Source organism: Crocodylus siamensis, chromosome 2 (assembly GCF_052110815.1).
Source record: "Crocodylus siamensis isolate JL-2025a chromosome 2, ASM5211081v1, whole genome shotgun sequence".
NCBI classification, from domain to species: domain Eukaryota; kingdom Metazoa; phylum Chordata; order Crocodylia; family Crocodylidae; genus Crocodylus; species Crocodylus siamensis.
The window spans coordinates 94600583-94621114 of record NC_143396.1 but is presented as its reverse complement, the minus strand read 5'-3'; the positions used below and the strand labels follow the sequence as shown (position 1 = coordinate 94621114).

Below are 20532 nucleotides of genomic sequence, written 5' to 3'. Positions count from 1 at the left end.
GGTGGGAGCACAGCTTGCATGGCAGTTAACTTGAATTAGCCAAATTGCCCTGGGGGGAAAGTACTATTTTGTACTTCCTAGGTACTCAAAGTGAGACTGTGGGATTGTATAGCTGTAGGAACTTGGGATAAAAGGTTTTGTCCCAGGAGAAATCCAGCATCTGTTTTTAGCCTATATGACTGTCCCTTGGCTGCTTTGATGCAAGTCAAACATGGGCCAGTAAGACCTGGGATACACCTAGCATCTGTTTTTACCCTTTGTTGTCATACTGAAACCTTTGCAGAAACCTGGGCTCTTAGATTTAAAATAGACAACCAACTTGATTCAGGGATGTATTTGGTAGCGGTGTTGGTCTGAGACACAAAGAAATGCAAAACTCTAGAACTCTTGGTTCAGAGATAATACCAACTAAGAAATTGCAAAAAGTATCTTTTTCTGCAAGCTTTCAGGCGCACACCCTCAGGCTCAGGGAAAATTAAAGATGGTAAAAAGTTCCTATACATAGAAAATAAACTTCCATTTTTGTACAGAGAAAACTGAAGGTGGAAGTCTATTCGTCTGGGTCCATGAGGATGTCTTTGTGAGTTGCTCTTTGATGTACAGATAAGGCAGGATTCCTTCCCTGGTGGTGTCAAATGGCTGGAAGGCAGGGAGGTGCAGAAATTGTTCTTGTTGTTCAGCATTGAGTTTTAATCCAAAATCGGCTAAAATTTGGCATCTTCCATGTTTCAGGGATGTATTTGGTAGCTGTGTTGGTCTGAGACAAAAAGAAATGCAAAACTCTAGAACTCAGGGAAAATTAAAGATGGTAAAAAGTCCCCATAGGTAGGAAATAAACGTCATGGAAGATGCCAAATTTTAACCAATTTTGGATTGAAACCTTTTATCATCTTTAATTTTCCCTGAGCCTGAGGAAGGGCATGCGTGCCGGAAAGCTTGCAGAAAAAGATTTTTTGGAGGGGATTTGTTAGTTGGTCTAATAAAAGGAATCACCTCTGAACCTGATTCGCATTTGATTCCTCGCAGATTTTACAGACTGACAAGCCCATTGTCCCACATTAAGTATCTGTGAATTATTTGAACTAATGCTTTGCTTCAGAACAATCACCGCTAATTTGACTTAATTGCCATTTAAGTCCAGTTTGTAAAGGGCTGTGTCAAGTCATATATCCCAACCTAAACAATGCTGCATTAAACCTGTCATCTGTTTTTAGCTTTAGCTGGACAAAAGGCCTTGCCCACATGAGAGGAAACCCAGGAGAGCCCACAAGAAAGGATGAAGTGTCACAATAAAAAGGGTGTTCCTGCCTACCTTCCTTTGGAGAGAGAGAAAGGGACCCTGAAGGGAACTCATTAACACAGCCCCAAAAGCAAACAGCACTGTCAGACAGAGGATGGTGCCCGTACACTTAGGAATTTACTGTGTCAGTACCACCTGCCAGCAGCCCCTGGCCATGGAGTTGCTCGTGAGCTCCAGCTAAGAGTTTGAGCTGTTCCTCAAATTTTGAAAATGGAAAAAGTACAGACTGGGAATAACACCCTGCTTTTGAGTATTGAACTGTTAGGATTGGCAATATTGTTTCTGTAAAGGACAGATGGAGAAATTAGGCCATTTGTATATTTGGATTTTAAGTGTTGTATAAAAATAAATCTCTAATGCCCTTTTTAAGTCAATGAGGTATGCTAAGAGGAGATTTCTCTCAGTGTTTGCCCAGGCACTGCTACTCAAGCTATGAATTTGCCTTTGTGGGGGGAGGGGAGTTTGTTTTTGCTTTTAAATTTCAATTTTAATTTCCAGATTTTTGGGTTGATTCTGTATGACAAAACAAGTGACATTCATCTCCTCCTTCCTCCAGCCCAACTCCCTTCCCCAAACTAATGTAGTCTCCTGAATGCAATGAGCAGCTGATTCACAGAATAAAACTGTAGATCCCGTTCGCTGTTAAAAGATTATCAAAATTGTAGACTATTGCCCACACTGAATGAGCATTTTATGGTGTTCTGATCATAGAATGCACACCTATTGGGTTTGAAGCATATCAGAAGTTTGCTGTATGATTGTATCATATGAATATACCAAAAAAATCTGTAAAATAGTTTGAAAAAGAGCCCCCTATGTAGACATGTTATGAGTAAAAATGGTGGTAGAACTTGCCCAAGCACTTTGCAGATCTCAGCAACAGAGAGCATTTAATGTAATAGTAATGGTATATAATCATTTAATCCTCAGTGTTCTTTAATGATGGGCTGTGGATGAGCAAGCGCCTCACTTTGTAATAACAGGACCCATACTGGTGCCTCCCAGTATTCTCTGCTTCCCCTCCTTCCCGCAGCTATTCTCCAGCCTGATGGATGCCTTAGCTCAGGGGTGGGCAATTATTTTGGTTGGAGGGCCACTTAAGGAGTTTTGGGTGAGCTGTTGCAGGCTGAGGGGGGTGGGGGGAGGGCGGAGGGGAGGGGCAATTGATCCTATCTGTCCTGGTCCCATCTGCCTGTCACCCACTGCCAGAGACGCCAGACGGAGGAAGCAGGTGGGGTCTCCATGAAGACCGTCCTGGGAGCCCCACAGGCAGGCTGCACTCAGCTGGGTAGATGAGATGATAGTATTGCAAACTCTACTGTGTCGAAAATCATGAGACAAACCCTTAAAAATCAAGAGATTTGGAATGTAAATCATGAGATGCTATTTTTGAAGTGTGTGGTGGGGGGGAATATTTGTGAAGGTGTGGAAGGCTGTGGGGGTGTGTGTGTGGGGGGGGGCGGGGGTTGGAGCCTGGGCAGGGTCAGGGGCCGCACATCCTGGCAAGGATGCAGGGTACTGCAGGGTACTGTGGGTCAGGAGTGAGGGGCAGCAGCAGTGCTGTGGGGGCTGTGGCTTGGGAGTTAGGGACAGACGCACAGACACACATGCACCTAGCTGCCCATAGCTCTATTGCATGACTTGCCTGGCCCCAGGACTCCCATTCACCCCAGCCCCTGCCCCATTCCCTCTCCCACCATTGGGGCCTTGATCTGCCCCCACTCCCCAACTGCTTCCCTCTCCCCTTGTCTGTCCATGACTTGCCAGCTTGGTGGGAAGGGCCAGGATTGCAGGGTGGTGATAGTGCGGGGCCAGGGCCTGGGGCAGAGCTGCAATCCGTTTCTCATACATCCCTACGATAAGCACGGGCAGAACTATGTGGGGAGTGGACCGTGGTTCTGTCCCGGGCACCAGCTGCATTGCCATGGTGAGGCACCCCCTGCCTGGCCAGCAGCTGCAGGGGGCACAACTCCATGCCACCACTGCCCCCACTGCTGCCGGGTGGGCAGAGGGTGCCTTGCTATGGTGATGCAGCTGGCTTGTGGGTCCTGGCAGCACTGAACCCCACTGTTCCACTTCACCCTCCCATATCAGGTCCTACCTGCTGGGTTGTGGAGGGCAGCAGGGTAGAGATCCCCAAGCCTGCGGTGGGCAGTCCACATCCTCCCCTTCCCCACACACAAATCTGCCCCCCATGCATATGCCCCCCATGTTCCCCTCTTTGGGAGTGCACCACCCGTGGCTCCGTCCCACTCCCCAGCTGGGCCCCACAGCCATGCATTCCCACTCTGGCCCTGGGCCCTGTCCTGGCTAGGCAGTCCCAGCTGCCAACCCTGCCTCACTCCCTCCCTCACTGTGTGGGCTTCAATCTGCCTCCTGCCCCATAGACTTACCTGCAGGGAGCTGCTCTCCACTGCTGTCTGGTTGTATTCCTGGCCACGTGATGAGTGCGTACACATACATGCACATGGCGCCCTTGCCTCCCACTCCCCCAGCCCCAAGCAGCTCCTCGCAGGAACTCTGCCAGCCTGCAAGGGGTAACCCGCAGTTTCCTGCATTTTTCTGCAGTGAACAGAAAACTTGGATGCCTGCACACGATACTGGGATGATACTGTGTCCAGGGGAATCCAGGACAAATGCTGTCCTGGAGTCATTCAGCCCAGGACCAGGACTTGATGTTTTCATTTCAGGACTGTCCTGCCCAATTAGAGATGTGTGGTCACCCTAGTGCCAGGTTTGGTGGCTGAGACACAGACAGCAGCAGCTGAAAGATGCTGCCACCATGGGGGACTACCAGAAATTCTGATGCAACATATAATGGTAACTCATCTGAGATCTCAGTAGTGACCTGTCTCTGCTACCTGTTACACAGCTTGGAAATAGCTCTTGTTCTAAGAGAGATCAGTTATACAAAATGGGAACACTCCCACAAGGATCTTCAAAAAAGTCCTTTCTTGCAAGTATTTTTCAGTGTTCCTGTTCAAACCTTTCCGGAAGAGGCCGAGGGACTTGTGTTCACAAAGAATTGAAAGGGAATCAATTTTGATTATTTACACATCTCTCTCCTTCATTCCCTGTTGATCTCTAAACTCATTCAGTTTAATATTTTTTCTAGCTTTAAATGAAGTTCTTCACATTCCTCCACCACTTCCAGCTGAAAAGCCTATTGGGAATACTTCTGAGATTGCAGCCGGGAAACCCAATAATGTTGAGCAAACAAAAAAAGTGGTAAGTTGCCATTATTTTCCTGTATTACATCTTTTGGTTGGCAAACTAGATTGGCTGTTATGAACACCTGTCCATTGTGAAATGAGTTATTTGAGGGGATTGAAGTTTATTTTAAATTACATTTTTCAACTTTATTATTTCTAATGTTTGAGGTGCCTCCATGCTGGAAGACAGTTTGATTTTTAATCATAATTACCTTTTGATTTACTAGATGCAAAATCCCCACCTGGGACTTCATAAAAGGGTGCTTGGCAGTGCAGCCTTTTTATGTACCCGTTTGTTGTCCCCATGCCTCTAGTTGCAGTATGCAGATATTTTCCTATATTTGTTTTTAGAGCTAAACAAATCTCTTCTCAAATGAGATCTTCCACATCTTACTTGTGACCAATGAACTCCTGATAGCATTAGTTAGTATTGGAGGTCTGAGAAAATGGTGATTCTTCTCCTTTGGCTTTTTGATTTATTGTAGTAGTACTTTGAAAATGCTAAGAAAATGGCAGTAAAACTTCCAAATCTGTATGGCAAGAATGGCGGAGATAGCAGCTAAAATAATGAGCAGAAAAGAAATTAAATCACAAGGCCCATACAGGTACTTCACTTGTACAAGAAATAGTAGAGAAAGTATTGGCGGTTATGGAATTCCTATATCCTAGTAATGTATGCAAAGCCTCATAGTAAGTGGCAGCAAAAATACAAACCCAAAAGCTGTAGAGGTATTCCTTCAGCAGCAAATAATCAAAGTATGTGGGTCAGAATGAAAAATGAAGTGAGAATCAGGATTAATGCTATTTCTGCAGCATGCAATACATAGTGCTTGATTAAGGATAAGTCTCTCTCATCAGTCAAGTATAATACAAACTAGAAAGCAACCTGGAGCCAGATTCATCAGCAGCATTTTAGCCGGTGAATCCTTACAGCTTTATGCCTGGCCTGAATTTGGCTCTTATGCCTTCACTTTAAAATAAGTAATAGGAAAGGAGGTTTGGCCTGTAGCTGATTGCACAGAATTTGCTGAGCTATGATCAAATGGTTAGTTAAACTGTTGTCTTCCATCACATTCAAGAAGATTTTTAAAAACGTAGAACCATAGAAAATTAGGGTTGGAAGGGACTTCATGAGGTCATCTGGTTCAACCCCTTGCTCAAAGCAGGACCATCCCCAAACTAGATCATCCCAACCAACACTTTGTCTAGGCAGGTCTTAAAAACCTCCAAGGATGGAGATTCCACAACCTGAGTAACTTGTTCCAGTGCTTTACTACCCTAAGAAAATTTTCCTAATATCTAACCTAAACTTCCCTTGCAGTTTAGGTTACCACAACAAAAAAAATCTTGCTCTTTCCCTGAAGGAGTGCTCTGCTGCCATGGCTTTGGGGAATAATAAAAATGAGTAATTTAACCAGCCAAAGGTCTGTGTTTTAAAAATGGGAGTGCTTTTTAGTGCTACAAGCTCCAGGAAGACATATTTTGAGATAAGGAAATATAGTGTCCTGGAATATAGGCTTTTAGTAGTTTTTGTTTACAGAATAATTATAGTATCAGAAATTGGAAAGATTTTTTTTTTTTAAATCAGGAGTTTAATCTGGAGTTTTCAACTGGTGAGTCACCCATGGAGTGTCACAAAAATATTCAGGGAAGTCATGAAAATGTTATTATAGTGCAAAGCAAAAATCCTGTCTGTATCCAGCTCTCAGCATCCCTTTGCTCTCCCAGTGCTCTGTGAGCCTCTGCACAAATTATTTACATGGGTTTATCAGTGGTTTATTGTCACATTTTGTTATCCCTATAACAAATGTATAGGGTCATCAATTTTTTCATATTTGAACTAAGATTTGTCAGCTTTGAAGCAATGAGAAAAACTAATCTAGTTTATCTCCCATACAGATTTTTTTTTCCTTCTTGTACTGGCTTACTTCTGAAATGCTCCTTTGATGGTGCTTCTACCACTCATTGATATTTTCTCTCTCAGCTTGAGGAATCTCATATTGTGATTTCTTTTTTATTTTTTATTTTTGCCCCTTTCTTGAATTCATCTCCTGGCTCTTACTGAATATTAGTTTGAATGGTGCTATATTAAATAATTTTTGTTTGTAATATTTCTGTCCTGATTTGATGTTCTTCTCTGCTTTAGTAATTTAAATTTTAAAAACATATTTTTAAATAACTTCTTGTGCTATGTATAAGTGAAATAGTATTTTTATGGATTTTTCTTCCTTAGGAATCTGAACATTCAGATTGTGTAAGAACTTCTCGGACAGCACCAGTGCTGCCCCCCAGGTGAGAGAAAGTCTAAATGACAATTTTAGGGGTCTGAGATTTGCTCAGCGTAAGTTATCATATGATACAGTTCTGTTTTAGTTTTGAAGGTTAAATGCATCTCCTTATGTTATAGGAGTAACTGCAGTGGGAGTGGTCTTGAGAACATTGTTTACCTTAGCAATTGGATGAAATGACTCATTGTTCCTGTTTTTATGTCATTTGGCCCATGTTTCGTTTTTGAGCTCCTGTGATCTGTCCCTGGTGTTCCTTAGTTATGACCTAAGCAGGTAGAAATTCTGTCCATTCTCTTTCTGCTTGAGTTGATCAAAGAGGTGCAAGGAATAATAATTTGGTGATCTGTCTGTTAATCTGTTCTCATAAAAGAATGAGCTGTTCCGTTTTACATTTCAAACGCTTCAAATGGGACTTCTGCTCTTGTTTCAGATGTAAAAGCTTAACTTTGGGGAGAGTCGGGCATGAGGAAGGAAAAGCTCAATATGGGCGGATAAATCGCTTTTAACTCTGGGTGTGCATGCACATATTTTATGCACGTACTTTCTTTAAAAGATGTGTGTGTGAGTTGTAGAAGGTTGTAGAGCTATTAACATATGTTAGAAGGGTTGGATTTCTGAGGCACTGGGTGAGGATGTAAAGGACGAGGAAACCCTGGAAAAATAAGGAAAGCCTAGAAAGGATAGGAAAAAACAGGAAACAGGAAATACATTCAAAATAACAGGGAAAACTTTAACATAATACAGTTTACCCTTTTAATAGGCTGCTTTTCAGAGTGGAAGATGTAAAATTGGAGCTCATACTCCAAGGACTAAGCACTAGGGCACTCATAGTGAGTGCATTAATAAGCTGTTAGTTCTTTTCTCAAGTTGTTGAAGACACTGAACATAGCAGGAGTATACACAAAAAGACTACTAAGACTTTATTGCTGTCTTATTTTTATTGATCCTTCAAGAACTCACACTAGTAACTACCTGTTTGTGTTGAATGAATATACTACTCTAAAAAAAAGTAGAGGAAATGCACATAATAATACAGTGTTTATAATAGTAGAGTAGAGATATCCACATATTAACCTGTCATTGTTTCCCAAAAAGTGGCATATGATTTCATTATCTAATCATGTCATCATTCAAAGTAATGACAGTGGAATCATAACTTTAGTTGGGGTCTGACAGGAGGTTTCAGATGTGTGAAATCCCAATAAATGACTCAGGCTGGATCAGCAAGGCTGTCTAGGACTTCCACTAAAGCTCCTCATCCAAAGAAGTTCAACCCAAGGTAGCTTCAAACAAATCTTTAACTGAGCACAGCTTATCTGAAGTCCTGCACCAGTGGTTCTTACTAGTCTTTTTAGTTTCAAGACACCCAGTAGAAAATGTCAGGCTTTCATTTTCACTCTTTTTTTTACTACGGAAAAATACTAGAGCAATTTTTCTCTTGCAAAGAACTCAGGAAGTTCACAGCAGCACCCTTGAAAGGATCTTGGGGTCACAGCACCCTAACCTGAGAATCACTGTTCTACACAGTTATTAAGCTTTGGGGAAACCAGATGGTTGTCTGAAATCAGAACAGGTTAGCCACCTGGGAGCTCTAATGAGGAGATTTCCTGTATTATTCAATCCCTCCAATCATAAGTAAGTTTCAAGTGCCTCCAGAGCACTTCAGATAATCCATATTCAATTATATTGTTTCTCGTGTCTCAGTCAGATAGATTTCCCTATTGAATGCTCTGCATCTGAAGCTGTCTCAGAGGTTAGGGGCACAGGCTTATTTAAAATGTGTATTTTTTGATGGTTCAACCCAATTTCTAGGCCTGTAGATGGAAAAATCATACCAGCTCGACCTCCTCCACCTAAAGGTATGCCTGGAAGGCCACTTCCTCCAAAACTCTCCGGGACAAAGACATCCTCTTCACAAAAAGACCCCTTTTGCCGATCCTCATCTGACATGATACACCCTAAAAAACCAGGAAAATTTGGATTGGGAATTAAGAGGTCAAAGAGTCAAGTCTTAAAAAGTCAAGATCCAGTATTACCTCCTCGACCTAAACCTGGACATCCTCTCTACAATAAATACATGGTGAGAACTGAGATAATTTACCCAACTTTTGATGTAAATACAGTGGAATCCAAAACAAAGTATAGAGGAAGTTTATTATTTACATGTAAAGTGTATCCATCACTAAAAATGTGCTGCTAAAATATTTTTTAAATATTTTTTTGGAACTGTGCCAAATAACTTAACTTATCTTTGGATAAGACATGGATTATCAGCGAATGGAAAATAGTCTGAGTGTTTCTGAATGGACGTGCTTGCCTAAGCAGGGATAGTACCCAGTATCTTAGCCACTTATGTTAGCTAACCTATACAATTTTGAATTCAAAACCACTAAGAAAGGCAGACTAGTGATTTCTGTATAATGCCTGGTTTATAAGACTTTCTTTAGTAATATTCTGAGAGATGCATTAATGATTTTAGACCTAGCATAATAATATAATGCCACACATTATGCTTTACCTATGTGTTTCAGAGTGCTTAATAAAGTTTGGTAAGCATTGTAATTCCAGTTTTACTGATTCAGTAACAAGCTGTACGTAAATGAGGTAACTGAGTGAAATCTGTGACAGAATCAGGATCAGAACTGCCATTATCCTACTACCAGGCATTGCTTGATGATGGACAAGAACAGAACTGTCTGTCAAGGACTGTTTGTTGCATCAGCCTTCTCTCTCTTTGTTATATACATTTCTTCTTTTTAATACACAGCATGGTTTCTCTGAAGGCTGTTATCATAAAGGAAAGAAATGAAGGATAAAAGGAAAATAACCAAACAAATCTTTTCATGAATATACAAATTGCTAATGTCTTGGGACTAACTATAAAGTAAGATCCTAGAGAAGCAGCTCCCCAGTATAGGGGTGTTAAACTCACCCCAGGGCTGGGGCTGGATCCAGACCACATAAGCTCCTCCTGGGCTGATCCCGGGTCCAGTGGTGCAAGTCGACATTCAGGTGGTGGCACAGGTTGAGATTCTATGGTGGTACGGGTTCAGGGGCAGGCAGCAGAGCAGTGAGGAAATCGGTGGCCGAGCAGGTCCAACAGTGGGTTGCAGCAAGGATCTTGGTTGGGGTAGATAGCAGTGGAGCAAGCAAGGGCTATATCTATACAGCCCTCACTCATACGCAGCTGGAATGGTCCCTGTGGTGGACCAGTAGGGGGTGCTTCTGCGCTGAGCCACCCACCTCATTGCACCTGACCACCTTCCAGGCTCCGAGTGCCTCCCTGGGGGTGCCTCACATCTGGCCGACCCTCTTCTTGGAGCACACCCACTAGCCTGGGGGTAGCGCTACCACCACCCAGAATCTGGACTGATCCTGGACCTGTGCCCTTGAGAAACAGGCCTATTAATCCTTGAGGGTACTTGACCCACTACAAGAACTTGGGATGCTTCCCTCAGTCTGAAGCACAAATAGTGGTCTCCCTTAGTCAGTTGAACCAGGAGGACCCCAAGGCATAATCTAGACCCTCTCCCAGTAAGTCTCCCATGCTAGGTACAAAGGAGAAATTGGTTACAAGGAGTAGGTTTGGAATAGGGTACAGTGTAGCGCAATATCAGAGAAATCCCTTAGAGCAAAGTGGCATGGTAGTCTTTGATTATGCATCTGTGTTACTGCAAGCTATGTATCTAGTTAGATCTCAGGTAGCTTACTCACAAGTATCATCCAGAGGCCGGTGGAGATTCCCTCTGGAGGCAGGCAGTTCACTGATCATGAGTTTCAAGAGAGAGTTTCAGATAGTCCACCTTCTCTCCTGAGCTTATCATGTTTACTGCCTGCACTCCTGGGCAGTCCTTCACTCATATAGCCCTTATGACTTAATTTACCTGATCCAGTGAAGGCCAGCAACTGTTGGCTGCCAACCAACCAATTTGAAATGCATCACTGGTTGCTGGGTAGACTGGCAGGGTCTCTAGCCCCCTCCCAGTCAGGTTGGCACTGCTTAAAACAATCGGGAGCTTAAGCCCCTCACCCAGGTATGTGATGCCAGCTAGGTAGGCAGAGGGAGCAGGTTTCCCCCCTCCCTCAGGAATGTATCCAGCTCAGGTTACAACTTGGAGTTACCTGAAGAGATGGGGCAGAGGAGTCTGCCTTTTGCAGTGACCCTGGTAACCAAATTGTCAGAGATTTGTCAATTGCCAGATAGCAGAGTTTGGGGAGAGAGAGAGATGGCATTCTGCCACAGTCCCATGGGCTAGATCTGGCTCATAGGCTGTATGTTTGACACACCTGCTCTAGTATGTGAGGTGATAGAGATTTCTATACACTTTACTCAACTGTTTAATGCTCAGCAAGGAAACTATTTAGGGATCGGTCACAACTTTTAGACACAGCGGCATCACGGGGTGGGGTACAAGCAGCTATATTACTGAAGGGGGAATTCTGAGAACTGTACCTTGGGAATGAGTGCTGACCTTTGCCATAGAGGGGAAAGGCTGGTGGTACCCCCTTAGCATGTTTGTGCTGTTTTCTGCAAGGAATGGAAGCTTCACTCTAGACTGAGCGGGGACTGAAGTGAGATAAGGGAGAAGACTCTTGGTTCCTACCTCTTTACAACCAGAGCTACTTTTGACTTGTGGTTGTGAGATTTTCAAAGCATAAATGTTAAGTCAAGGTTAAATTCTTGGTTACTTCAGTAGGCCGTAGGCCTATATATCTGCTGTCTTTGTCTTTGAAAATCTTTTCTTAAATTGTTTATCCAGTGACCCAAGTACAAAGAACAAAAAGGCAGGTGCTTTCCATATTACTATGTATCACCCTATTAATAGTTTTTCATTTTGGTATTTAGTAGTTAAAGAAATCATTTGATTTGAATAATTTGCCTTGATTTCTATAGAAACCGGCTGTGCCTCGTGCAGTTGCCAAGGAGGATTTCATTCCCAGAAACCCTGGAGAACTCTCCTCTAAGGTAAGGCAATTTTTCCCTCCCTCTCTTTGCAGATATGCACTAAATTGTTAGTCACTTATTATGTTAAGCATCAAGTGCTTTAGGCTGTAAAGGTTACACTCTGAACAATGTAATATCCATTTATTAAATCTCTTTGCTTCCAAAACAATATTGTTTTGGATGTACTTGTGCTGGTGGAACAGACCGACAGCAATTACTTTGAGTGCCAAAAGGGAGAGGAAACTGGTAACGTTCACTTGTCTTATATGAAAATAATCACTCCCTTAGACTGAGCATCTGAAAAGCAGGCAAAAGTTAAGAATTTAATTGTATAATGTTCTGTGCATAACACATCAGCACAAGCAATTAAGACATTTTCAAGAGAAAGCTCTTACATTTGGGAATTATGCTTTCTTATATGTGCTTAGTGCTTTTGAGGGCACACATTTATAATGAATATTAAGAACTATCATTATTATAAATAATAGTAACCTTGAGTTTTTAGCCTTACATAGATTTAAAGTATTTCTCATTTATTGCATTTTTATACTGTATTTACTCAAATATAAGATAACCCTGAATATATGACCCCTCAATAACTAGAATATATATATATGTAAAATTTATAAATCTATACATTGTAATTCACATACTTTAGCCTTGTTACTATATTCACGTTATGCATTTTTACAGTTCGGTTGAACTATACTGAAACAAAACAATTATCTAACAGTCCTCATTGTCAGTCCTCCAACAGCCCAGCCTGGGAAACCTATAATAAGTCAGCTTTTGTGATTTTATTTCCCCTATAAAGTAACCATTCTAGTATCATTTCTAGTATCATTTTCTTGTAAACAAAGGCTTGCTGAGGACATTCTGAGACTGAGCCCTGGGGGAGAATTAAACAACAGGTCCCTTCTCTCTGATGCACATAATGCTGCTGCTACTTCCTCTGGGGCCACCTAAGTTATACTTGTCACGTTGTATCAAAACACACAGCCATTTCAGTCAGCTGTTGAGGAGGCAACACTTTTTACAATGTGTTTCTGAAATTTTGTGAAGGTAACCACTGTGGCTTAATCTGTGTACCTGTAGAGATGCAACTCTGTTGGCTTCATCAAGCTATATATCTCCTTAAGTGCATTTGATGAGAGTCCCAGCTCTGTTTCTCCCTGCCCCTCCAATCACAGTTCTCCTCATCTCCTCAGAAATGTCTTGTAGATTTTAAGGAGTATAGGAAAGAGATACCATTTGTGTGGCAACAATTTCCAGATGATGAATTGTACTGCAAAAAATGGAAACTGTGCTAACGCAGTCAGGAACCCTTCCCCCACTCCCAGTACAACAGATACTCCAGAAATGAGAGATGCTTTCCACTGGGGATGCATTGGCCAATTCTGGTCTCACATTTCTTGGCTAGTGTTGCTTCATTGATTTCAATGACGTTTCTTCTGATGTATATAATTCTAAGTCAGGCTCTTTTTTTTTTTTTTATAATGGTCACCTTCTTTTAAACATTTGGCTTTCTACACCATGATAAAATTGTCTCCAAAACCAGGCAAACACATTTCAGAATTAATAATAGAATAATAGTCTATGTTAATATCTTTCACCAGTTTTCAATTGCTTGTAAGATGAGTTAGTTTTTTTTGTTTGTTTGCTTTTTGTAAGGGTCCAAACAGTAGTCTGACGGTTTGTGACACGAGTGCTCCTCATGCCATAGTGCTGCATGATTTCCCTGCAGGTGAGTACAGAGAAATAATAAAAACCAATATTTTGGTGGGACTAATGTTCACATTTTTTTCAACTTCCCAACCCTTTTCTTCTTCTTTGGTTTGGAAATGTTTTTAAACATGAGGGTGGTTTTTACTTTTCAGAGGAGTTTGAAATGAGATATAATAGCTGTGCCCAAGCTGCTAAAATAGGATCTGAACTTCCCCTGAATGCATGGATATTGACATCCATTGTTTTAGCATGGGCTAAGTTTTTAGTTAAAGTTAATGTGTCAAGCAAGCTGCATAACTATACAATTTCTGCTTACAGTATGTAGCTTAGTAAGAGCTTATTAAGAAACTCCCTGTATTCAACAGTGACTAAATGAAATGTTGCTGTCTTACAGAGCATGCTGACGATTTGGACCTCCATTCTGGAGACAGCATTTCTCTTCTGGAGAGAATTGATAAGGAGTGGTACAGAGGGAAATGTGGAACTCACACAGGGATATTTCCTGCCAGCTTTGTTAAAGTGATTGTATGTTGGCTCTTTTCATTGAAATATAGTGAATTCCAATGTTTTCACACATTCCAGTCCTAATTTACCACCTTCTTCTGTGTATGTTATTCCACTTGGTATCCAGATAAATTTTGCTTCAGTAGCTCAGCAGAGGTATCAATTTGTTTGTGCAGTATTAGAAATCTGTTTAGTCTAGGTATTATGGATGCTATTTTCATGCTGATTTCAAGTCAAGTGAGAGAATCATGGCATTATCAGAATCAGTTGTCTTTCATCTGGACACTCCAATGGGAGATTCCCTGCTGTTACAGAGAAGATTATTTCTCATAGCTATTATAAAGCAGTGAGCCCTAACAGGTGTATATATTAAAATTGATCAAGTATATTTGGTAGACTTCAAGGCTCCTATGATGTACACCCTGGCATAGCTTATTAGCACTAAAGTACGTTTTAAAACTTGTATGGTAGATAAACGGTTATGCTTTAGACAGTTTGGGGGGAAAAAATAAAGGAAACTTGTCACCAAAATATAGCCAAAAGAAAAATCAACTACACATTAAAGTTTTTCTGTAATAATAAAAACAAGTGCCAGGGAAGAATTTGTGCAACAATGCTTGCTTCCTTTCAGTCACTCTGTAGGTAGGACCACTGTTCAAGAAATCCAGAAAATTTTAAATTCTGTTTTCAGCCCTGTCACTATTCCAGCAAGTACATTTGGGCATTTCTGTGGCTTTGTCTATGTGGAAAATCCAGGTCAAAGCCAGCTCCACTTTAGGTGGAAAGGTAGCACCGACAGTCAAAGTTTGGCACCTCAAAAGGCTACTTACGTGCATTTTTACATATCTTTGCTGCTCGACTCACTTTGTCCTTCAGTGCACACTGAGATCTATTTCAGTCACTTACATTCTGTTGCAATCGTGTTCTATCCAGGAAGGCAGGTAACTGTGCAAGTCCCTGAAATAATACAACTGCCGATGGTTTGTGGGGAGCTAGCGTTTTTCTGCAAGTTATGCAGCTTCCATGGGAAGTAGAATCTAAAATCTGCATAAGTGCCTCAATGCTGTTTACCTGGCAAAAGATGGATTTGATTTGGGCCTTGAGGTGTGATTTTTTTTTTTAACTGGTTTAGTTAAAGCACTGTAAATGGCCATTTGAACCTAAAGTGTAAAATGCTGTGTGGACATGTGCCTTTTGGTTTAGCTCACGTTTCTTTGAAATCCACCTAATCTAAACCAAAAAAGCAGTGTTCTTACAACCTTTTGCATCATATGAACTAATTCTTTTAAAATAATGCTTTACGTTAAAAAATTCTGTCTTGCTTTTTGTATGTCATGAAGAATATGTTCCGCAATTCACCTTCCAAGCCCCACTCCAATGTGCACCTGCTTCATAAGCTTCTGTTTACAGCTAGTGTTTGGAAATGCTCTAACCTTGATCTTATCCAGATTACCATCTTACCTGGACTGGCTCCCTGCAGAGGAAGAGCAACACAACAGCAGTAAACTGTTAACAGATTTCACACCACTATCCAAAGCTGAATTGGGCCCATGGCCAATTATTACAGAAAGTGAAACTGCCCTAAATGGACATGTGAGGATTAACCTGAAATGGAAGGAAACCTAGAGTGGAATCATGAGGCAGGCAGCTAAGTGGACCATTATAAATCTGTACAATTTGTAGTCATCCTGAAGTACCCCAGGGAGGAAATGGAAAGGAGGCAGAAAGCATAGTTTTCTGAGCATCTGAAGATTCAGTCTAAATAGTGCAGGTCAGAAGAGCTTGAAAAAACAGATGGGTGGATGTTTACCCATCACAAGAGCTTTATCATAGGTGCTCTGACTTAGTGGATTTTCATGACACAGTTTAGTGGGTTTTGAGCACTATTACTGAATAAAAAGTAATTTAATGGCTTGGGCTAGTGGGATGTTGCCTGGTGTACTCATGCACAGAATAAATGCTTAGATATTTTACTTAAATAGATGAGACACTTCAGCTTCTACATGCTTCCAAGGAAATCTTAATTAATATACAAGCTCTTTCTACTGATGGCTTATTTACAAAACAAAGATGTATTTGGAGTAGTGGAGTAAAACATGAGCTAAATTCAGCATTGGTACAAACAGGCACAGCTTCATCAAAGCCAGTAAATCTGTATTTGGTGTATTTTATGAGAGAATACAGAAACTGTTAGAATTACTTTAGGATATAGTACCTAACTAATCCAGGGTAGATAACTAATCCAGGGTAGAGAAGCATGTCCTTGAGATACTCCAACTCAAAATTTCAAGGTTGTTTTTTCTGTGTGATAATGTTTAATGTTGTTTTATTTTTAAAAGTGAGTTATGTTGTAATACTAAAATTTTCTTCACTGTTTGGAAATTAAAACAACAAACCAGTGAGGAGGAGAGTATTTTATAGAAAACCAAGAAACAGGATCAGTAATTTAGTCTAGATCAAAGGTCTGTTGTGTTTCCTTCTCATAACTGGATCTCAGCATGATTGCCAGCCCTCCACTAGTAATACTTAGTATTACTGGAACTTAAAGTAATTAATTGTCATTTTGCCCTTGTTAGGTAGGTATTTTCCCCAAGCATGGCCCAATCCATTTTCCATGGGAGTCCAGTGAAAAGACTTGCATTAACTTTTATGGGAGTTAGGTCAAGTACATAGGGGACAACTACGCAAGGCATTTACTATGCAGTTGCTTATTAACTGCATAGTAAACATCTCAGCATCTACACATGTGCTCCTATTAGGGCACACAAAACTAAAACTCTGCAGCAGCACACATGTAGATGCTGCCCGGGGGGGCTGGGGTACATGGTGCCTCAGCATGGGACTAGCCAACAGGCAGCCCCACACTGAAGTACCCTCATGCCTCAGCCAGCCACTCCATAGCATGTGGAGCTCTGTTGGAGCAGCCCTGGGTTGGCGTGTTGACCCCCGCTAGGTTCCCTGCCAGCCTGGGCTATTCTGATTGGGCTCCATGTGCTACACACAAATAAACTATGGAGCAATATGCTCCAGTATGCCCAGGAGCAAAAAAATCCAGAGTTTATTTGTGTGCATTCATTGTATGTGTAGAAACACCCAGTGAGTAGTGGCAGAGCTAGAGCCACAACTGAATTCTCTAAACCACAAAAGTTATGCATAATCCCCACAGCAATATCATGACAAAATCATAATTGCAGTGAATTGCATACGATGCAACATCATAGGCTAGTTAGGATTATATATTTTTTTAATTCAGACAAAAACATTTATGTAGGTTCTCCATGGCTGGCACATCACATACAGCAACAAATTGGCTAAAAGACATTTTTCATACCTAATCTTTCTTTATATTCTGGTTTTGCATGTGCACTGAAGTACAATTTGAGACTTGTTTGTTTGTTTGGATACAGATGGCAGAACCCAGATAGGATATGTCTAAACAATAATCTTTTCTATTGTGAATTGTGCTAGCAGATAATAGACTACAATATCAATTATGAGTCTGGAGCCAAAGGCAACGGCATGCAGTAGAATCTAGGCCCATTTTCTGTCAGTCAACCATACAACAAAGAAAACTTGCTATTACAATAGGCTGTTAGTAATCTAAAATATGAAATGTGGCTGTTTGTTTCCATGACACTGAATAGCAATGATGATGGGTCATTGGCATCACAGAATCAAATGGATGTACCATAACAAACCATGTACAAATAGTCATGGTTCAGAATGCTGCAGTGAGTACCTAGCACCAGGTAGATGCTATAGTTGGCACAGTAACTTGACTAATTTGAATAGAGAATGTCCTATCATTGAAGTTGAATTAGTAAGCTTATGCCACTGTCATTTTTAAGATCCATAGATTTTTTTTAAATTTATTTTTTGACATTGCCTTATTACTAGGTGGATGTTCCAGAGGAAGCCAACAAGAGAAAAATCTCATTTTCATCAGTCTGTATTAAGTGAGTTGGATGCACTTTATTAACTTCTCTATCTTAATGTATGAAAATCAAGTAGCAGTACAATGATATTGATTTCAGATTTATAGAGGCAGCAGGGTTAAATCATAATTAAACGTTAACAGAAAAAATATACTTTTTGTTGTTGAATTATCTCAAACTTGGACTATTTGAATAAGGCAGAATCCATTTTCCTTCATATTTCATCAAACCCAAACTACTGTAAAAAGCTAAAGATGAAAGTTCACTCCACAGGTTTAGTACTGCTAGGACACGTGGACTTCTTTTGAGGGATCTTGTTATTAGCTACTTTTATGGCTTGATGGTTAGAGGCTGTGTATACCTACAACCCCCATTAATTCCAGGTGTGCACCAGTGCGCTTGATTACACCTGAAAGTGGTATAGAAGGCTTTAATACATCCATTTAATTGGTCTTAGTTGTAATACACACCCCCACCTCCTATATTTGGCCCTGCTTTACACGTTTAGTATAATAATAAAGATTTTTATATTTGAAGACTTTTGTCCAAGTGAACAAAACAAAATTAAACACTAAACAAAAAAAATCAATTACTTAGCACTAGTTTCATAATGTGGGAAGTGTGCATGTAATATATATGTGTATATATAGGAGAACCCCAGGTAACATTCACCCATATAATTGTAAAATAACATAAAATGATATATGGTATTTTATAATTATTTGGGTGAATACTTCCTGGGGTTCTCCTAATAAGCTCTGTTAAACACATTTGAATATGGCCCCAACCCTGCAAAAATAGGCATGTTTTTTAACTTTACAACCAGGAGGGTACTCATGGAAGTAAAGTTGAGCACATCCATTTAAGTCTACAGCCCCAGTGGCCAAAGACCAGCATGATACTAGAGGCTGTCTGAAAATTGGCTGAAGTCCTGCACACTTTTCCCCGAGGCAGCTACAGGGGACAGCACAGCTTGACACCGGGCTGCCAGGGGCTGCAGCTGCACCACTTCCCCTGGAGTGTGCTTCCTGCGGGGAAAGCTGGAGAGGCTTGGTGATGGGGGGGAGGGGCACTCCCCCACCCCCACATCCTCCACTCTCTGGCTCTTGAACTTCAGTGGAGGATCAGATGTGGCTCCCAGGGTGAGTAACTCTGGTCACCCCTGGTCTACAGGATCAGGCTCATGCTTCCACTACCATTTCAGGTTTTAGGCTAATTCTGTGGGGAAGTTACAAGCATAATGCTGTGTTTAAATACCATTTTTAGATAGTACTGTTTTATTGATGTTCCTCATCTTTGACTTGATAATTATAAAACAAAAGTTAACTAGGAGCAAGTTAGAAAAAAAGAAAAGCCTACCATGAGCTTTAAAAAGAAGAAGTTAAAACATTGTTAATTTTGAGTGTTCAGATGTCATTTTTGTGGTAGATTTAAAAGCTACAGTTCAGATCAGAATTTTAGCCTGATTTATAGAAAGTTCACCATATCCTGCTCTCAGAAACTACCTTTAGGAAATAAATGTGAAACTTTAGAAATGTGAAGGGTGACAAATCATAGAAGTAGGGTCAGGAGGGACCTTGTAGATCTTCTAGTCCGACCCTCTCCCTAGGCAGGAGGAAAACTGGGCTCAAATGACTCCAGCCAGGTAGGCATCAAGCCTCTTAAAGACCCCCAGGGCAGAAGCCAGCTTGGAAGTTGGTTCCAGCTCCTAGCTGCCCTAACTGTGGAGCAGTTCTTACGGATGTCCAATCTAAACCTACTCTCCAACAACCTGTGGCCGTTATTCCTTGTTATGCCAGGGGGCGCTAGGGGAAACAAGGTCTCTCCCAAACCCTTCTGGTTCCCCCTAGTGAGTTTATAGACGGTCACCAGGTCCCCCCTCAGTCTTCTCTTGTGAAGGCTGAACAGGTTCAGGTCCCGCAGTCGCTCATTGTAGGGTCTGCCCTGTTGTCCCCAGATCATGCAGGTGGCCCTCCTCTGGATCCTCTCTATGCTGTCCACATCCCTCCTGAAATGGGACGCACAGAACTGGACATAGTACTCCAGCTGTGGCCTGATCAGTGTCGCATAGAGGGGGAAGATCACCTCCTTGGCCCTCCTTGAGATGCACCTGTGGATGCATGACAAGGTCTGTTTAGCCCTACCAACCGTGACCTCGCATTGTTGGCCCATGTTCATCTTGGAGTTAGTAATGACTCCAAGATCCCTTTCTGCCTCAGTGCTCTCAGGAAGGCAGTTTCCCATCTTATAAGTATGCTGCTGGTTACTACTGCCCAAGTGCAGCACCCTGCACTTGTCAGTATTGAAACACATCCTGTTTTTGTTAGCCCACCCCTGTAACCTACCCAGGTCTTGCTGCAGTCTTTCTCTCCCTGCTAACGTGTTCACCTCACCCCAATTTTGGTATCATCAGCAAATTTAAACAGGTTGCTTTTCACCCCGTTGTCCAACACGCTGATAAAGAAATTGAACAGCGCAGGCCCAAGGACTGAGCCCTGGGGACTCTGCTGCCCATTTCTCCCCAGGTCAAATATGACCTGTCCACCACCACCCTCTGAGCGCGACCCTTCAGCCAATCTGCAATCCATCTGACTGCGTAGGCATCAATGCCACAGTTTTTTTA

At 41.6% G+C, this 20532-nt stretch overlaps 1 protein-coding gene across 7 annotated transcripts in view; it reads left to right on the top strand.

Annotated features, from left to right (window-relative positions):
- Nucleotides 1-20532, top strand: part of SH3D19 (SH3 domain containing 19) — a 140789-nt gene that overhangs the window by 108384 nt on the left and 11873 nt on the right. For all 7 annotated transcript variants that reach the window (XM_090036380.1, XM_090036379.1, XM_090036382.1 and 4 more), the window contains 7 exons: nucleotides 4416-4528; nucleotides 6746-6804; nucleotides 8613-8880; nucleotides 11695-11766; nucleotides 13417-13489; nucleotides 13865-13995; nucleotides 17872-17930. In XM_090036380.1, the coding sequence (XP_089892506.1) occupies nucleotides 4416-4528; nucleotides 6746-6804; nucleotides 8613-8880; nucleotides 11695-11766; nucleotides 13417-13489; nucleotides 13865-13995; nucleotides 17872-17930 (775 nt within the window). The remainder of the gene's footprint in view (nucleotides 1-4415; nucleotides 4529-6745; nucleotides 6805-8612; nucleotides 8881-11694; nucleotides 11767-13416; nucleotides 13490-13864; nucleotides 13996-17871; nucleotides 17931-20532) is intronic.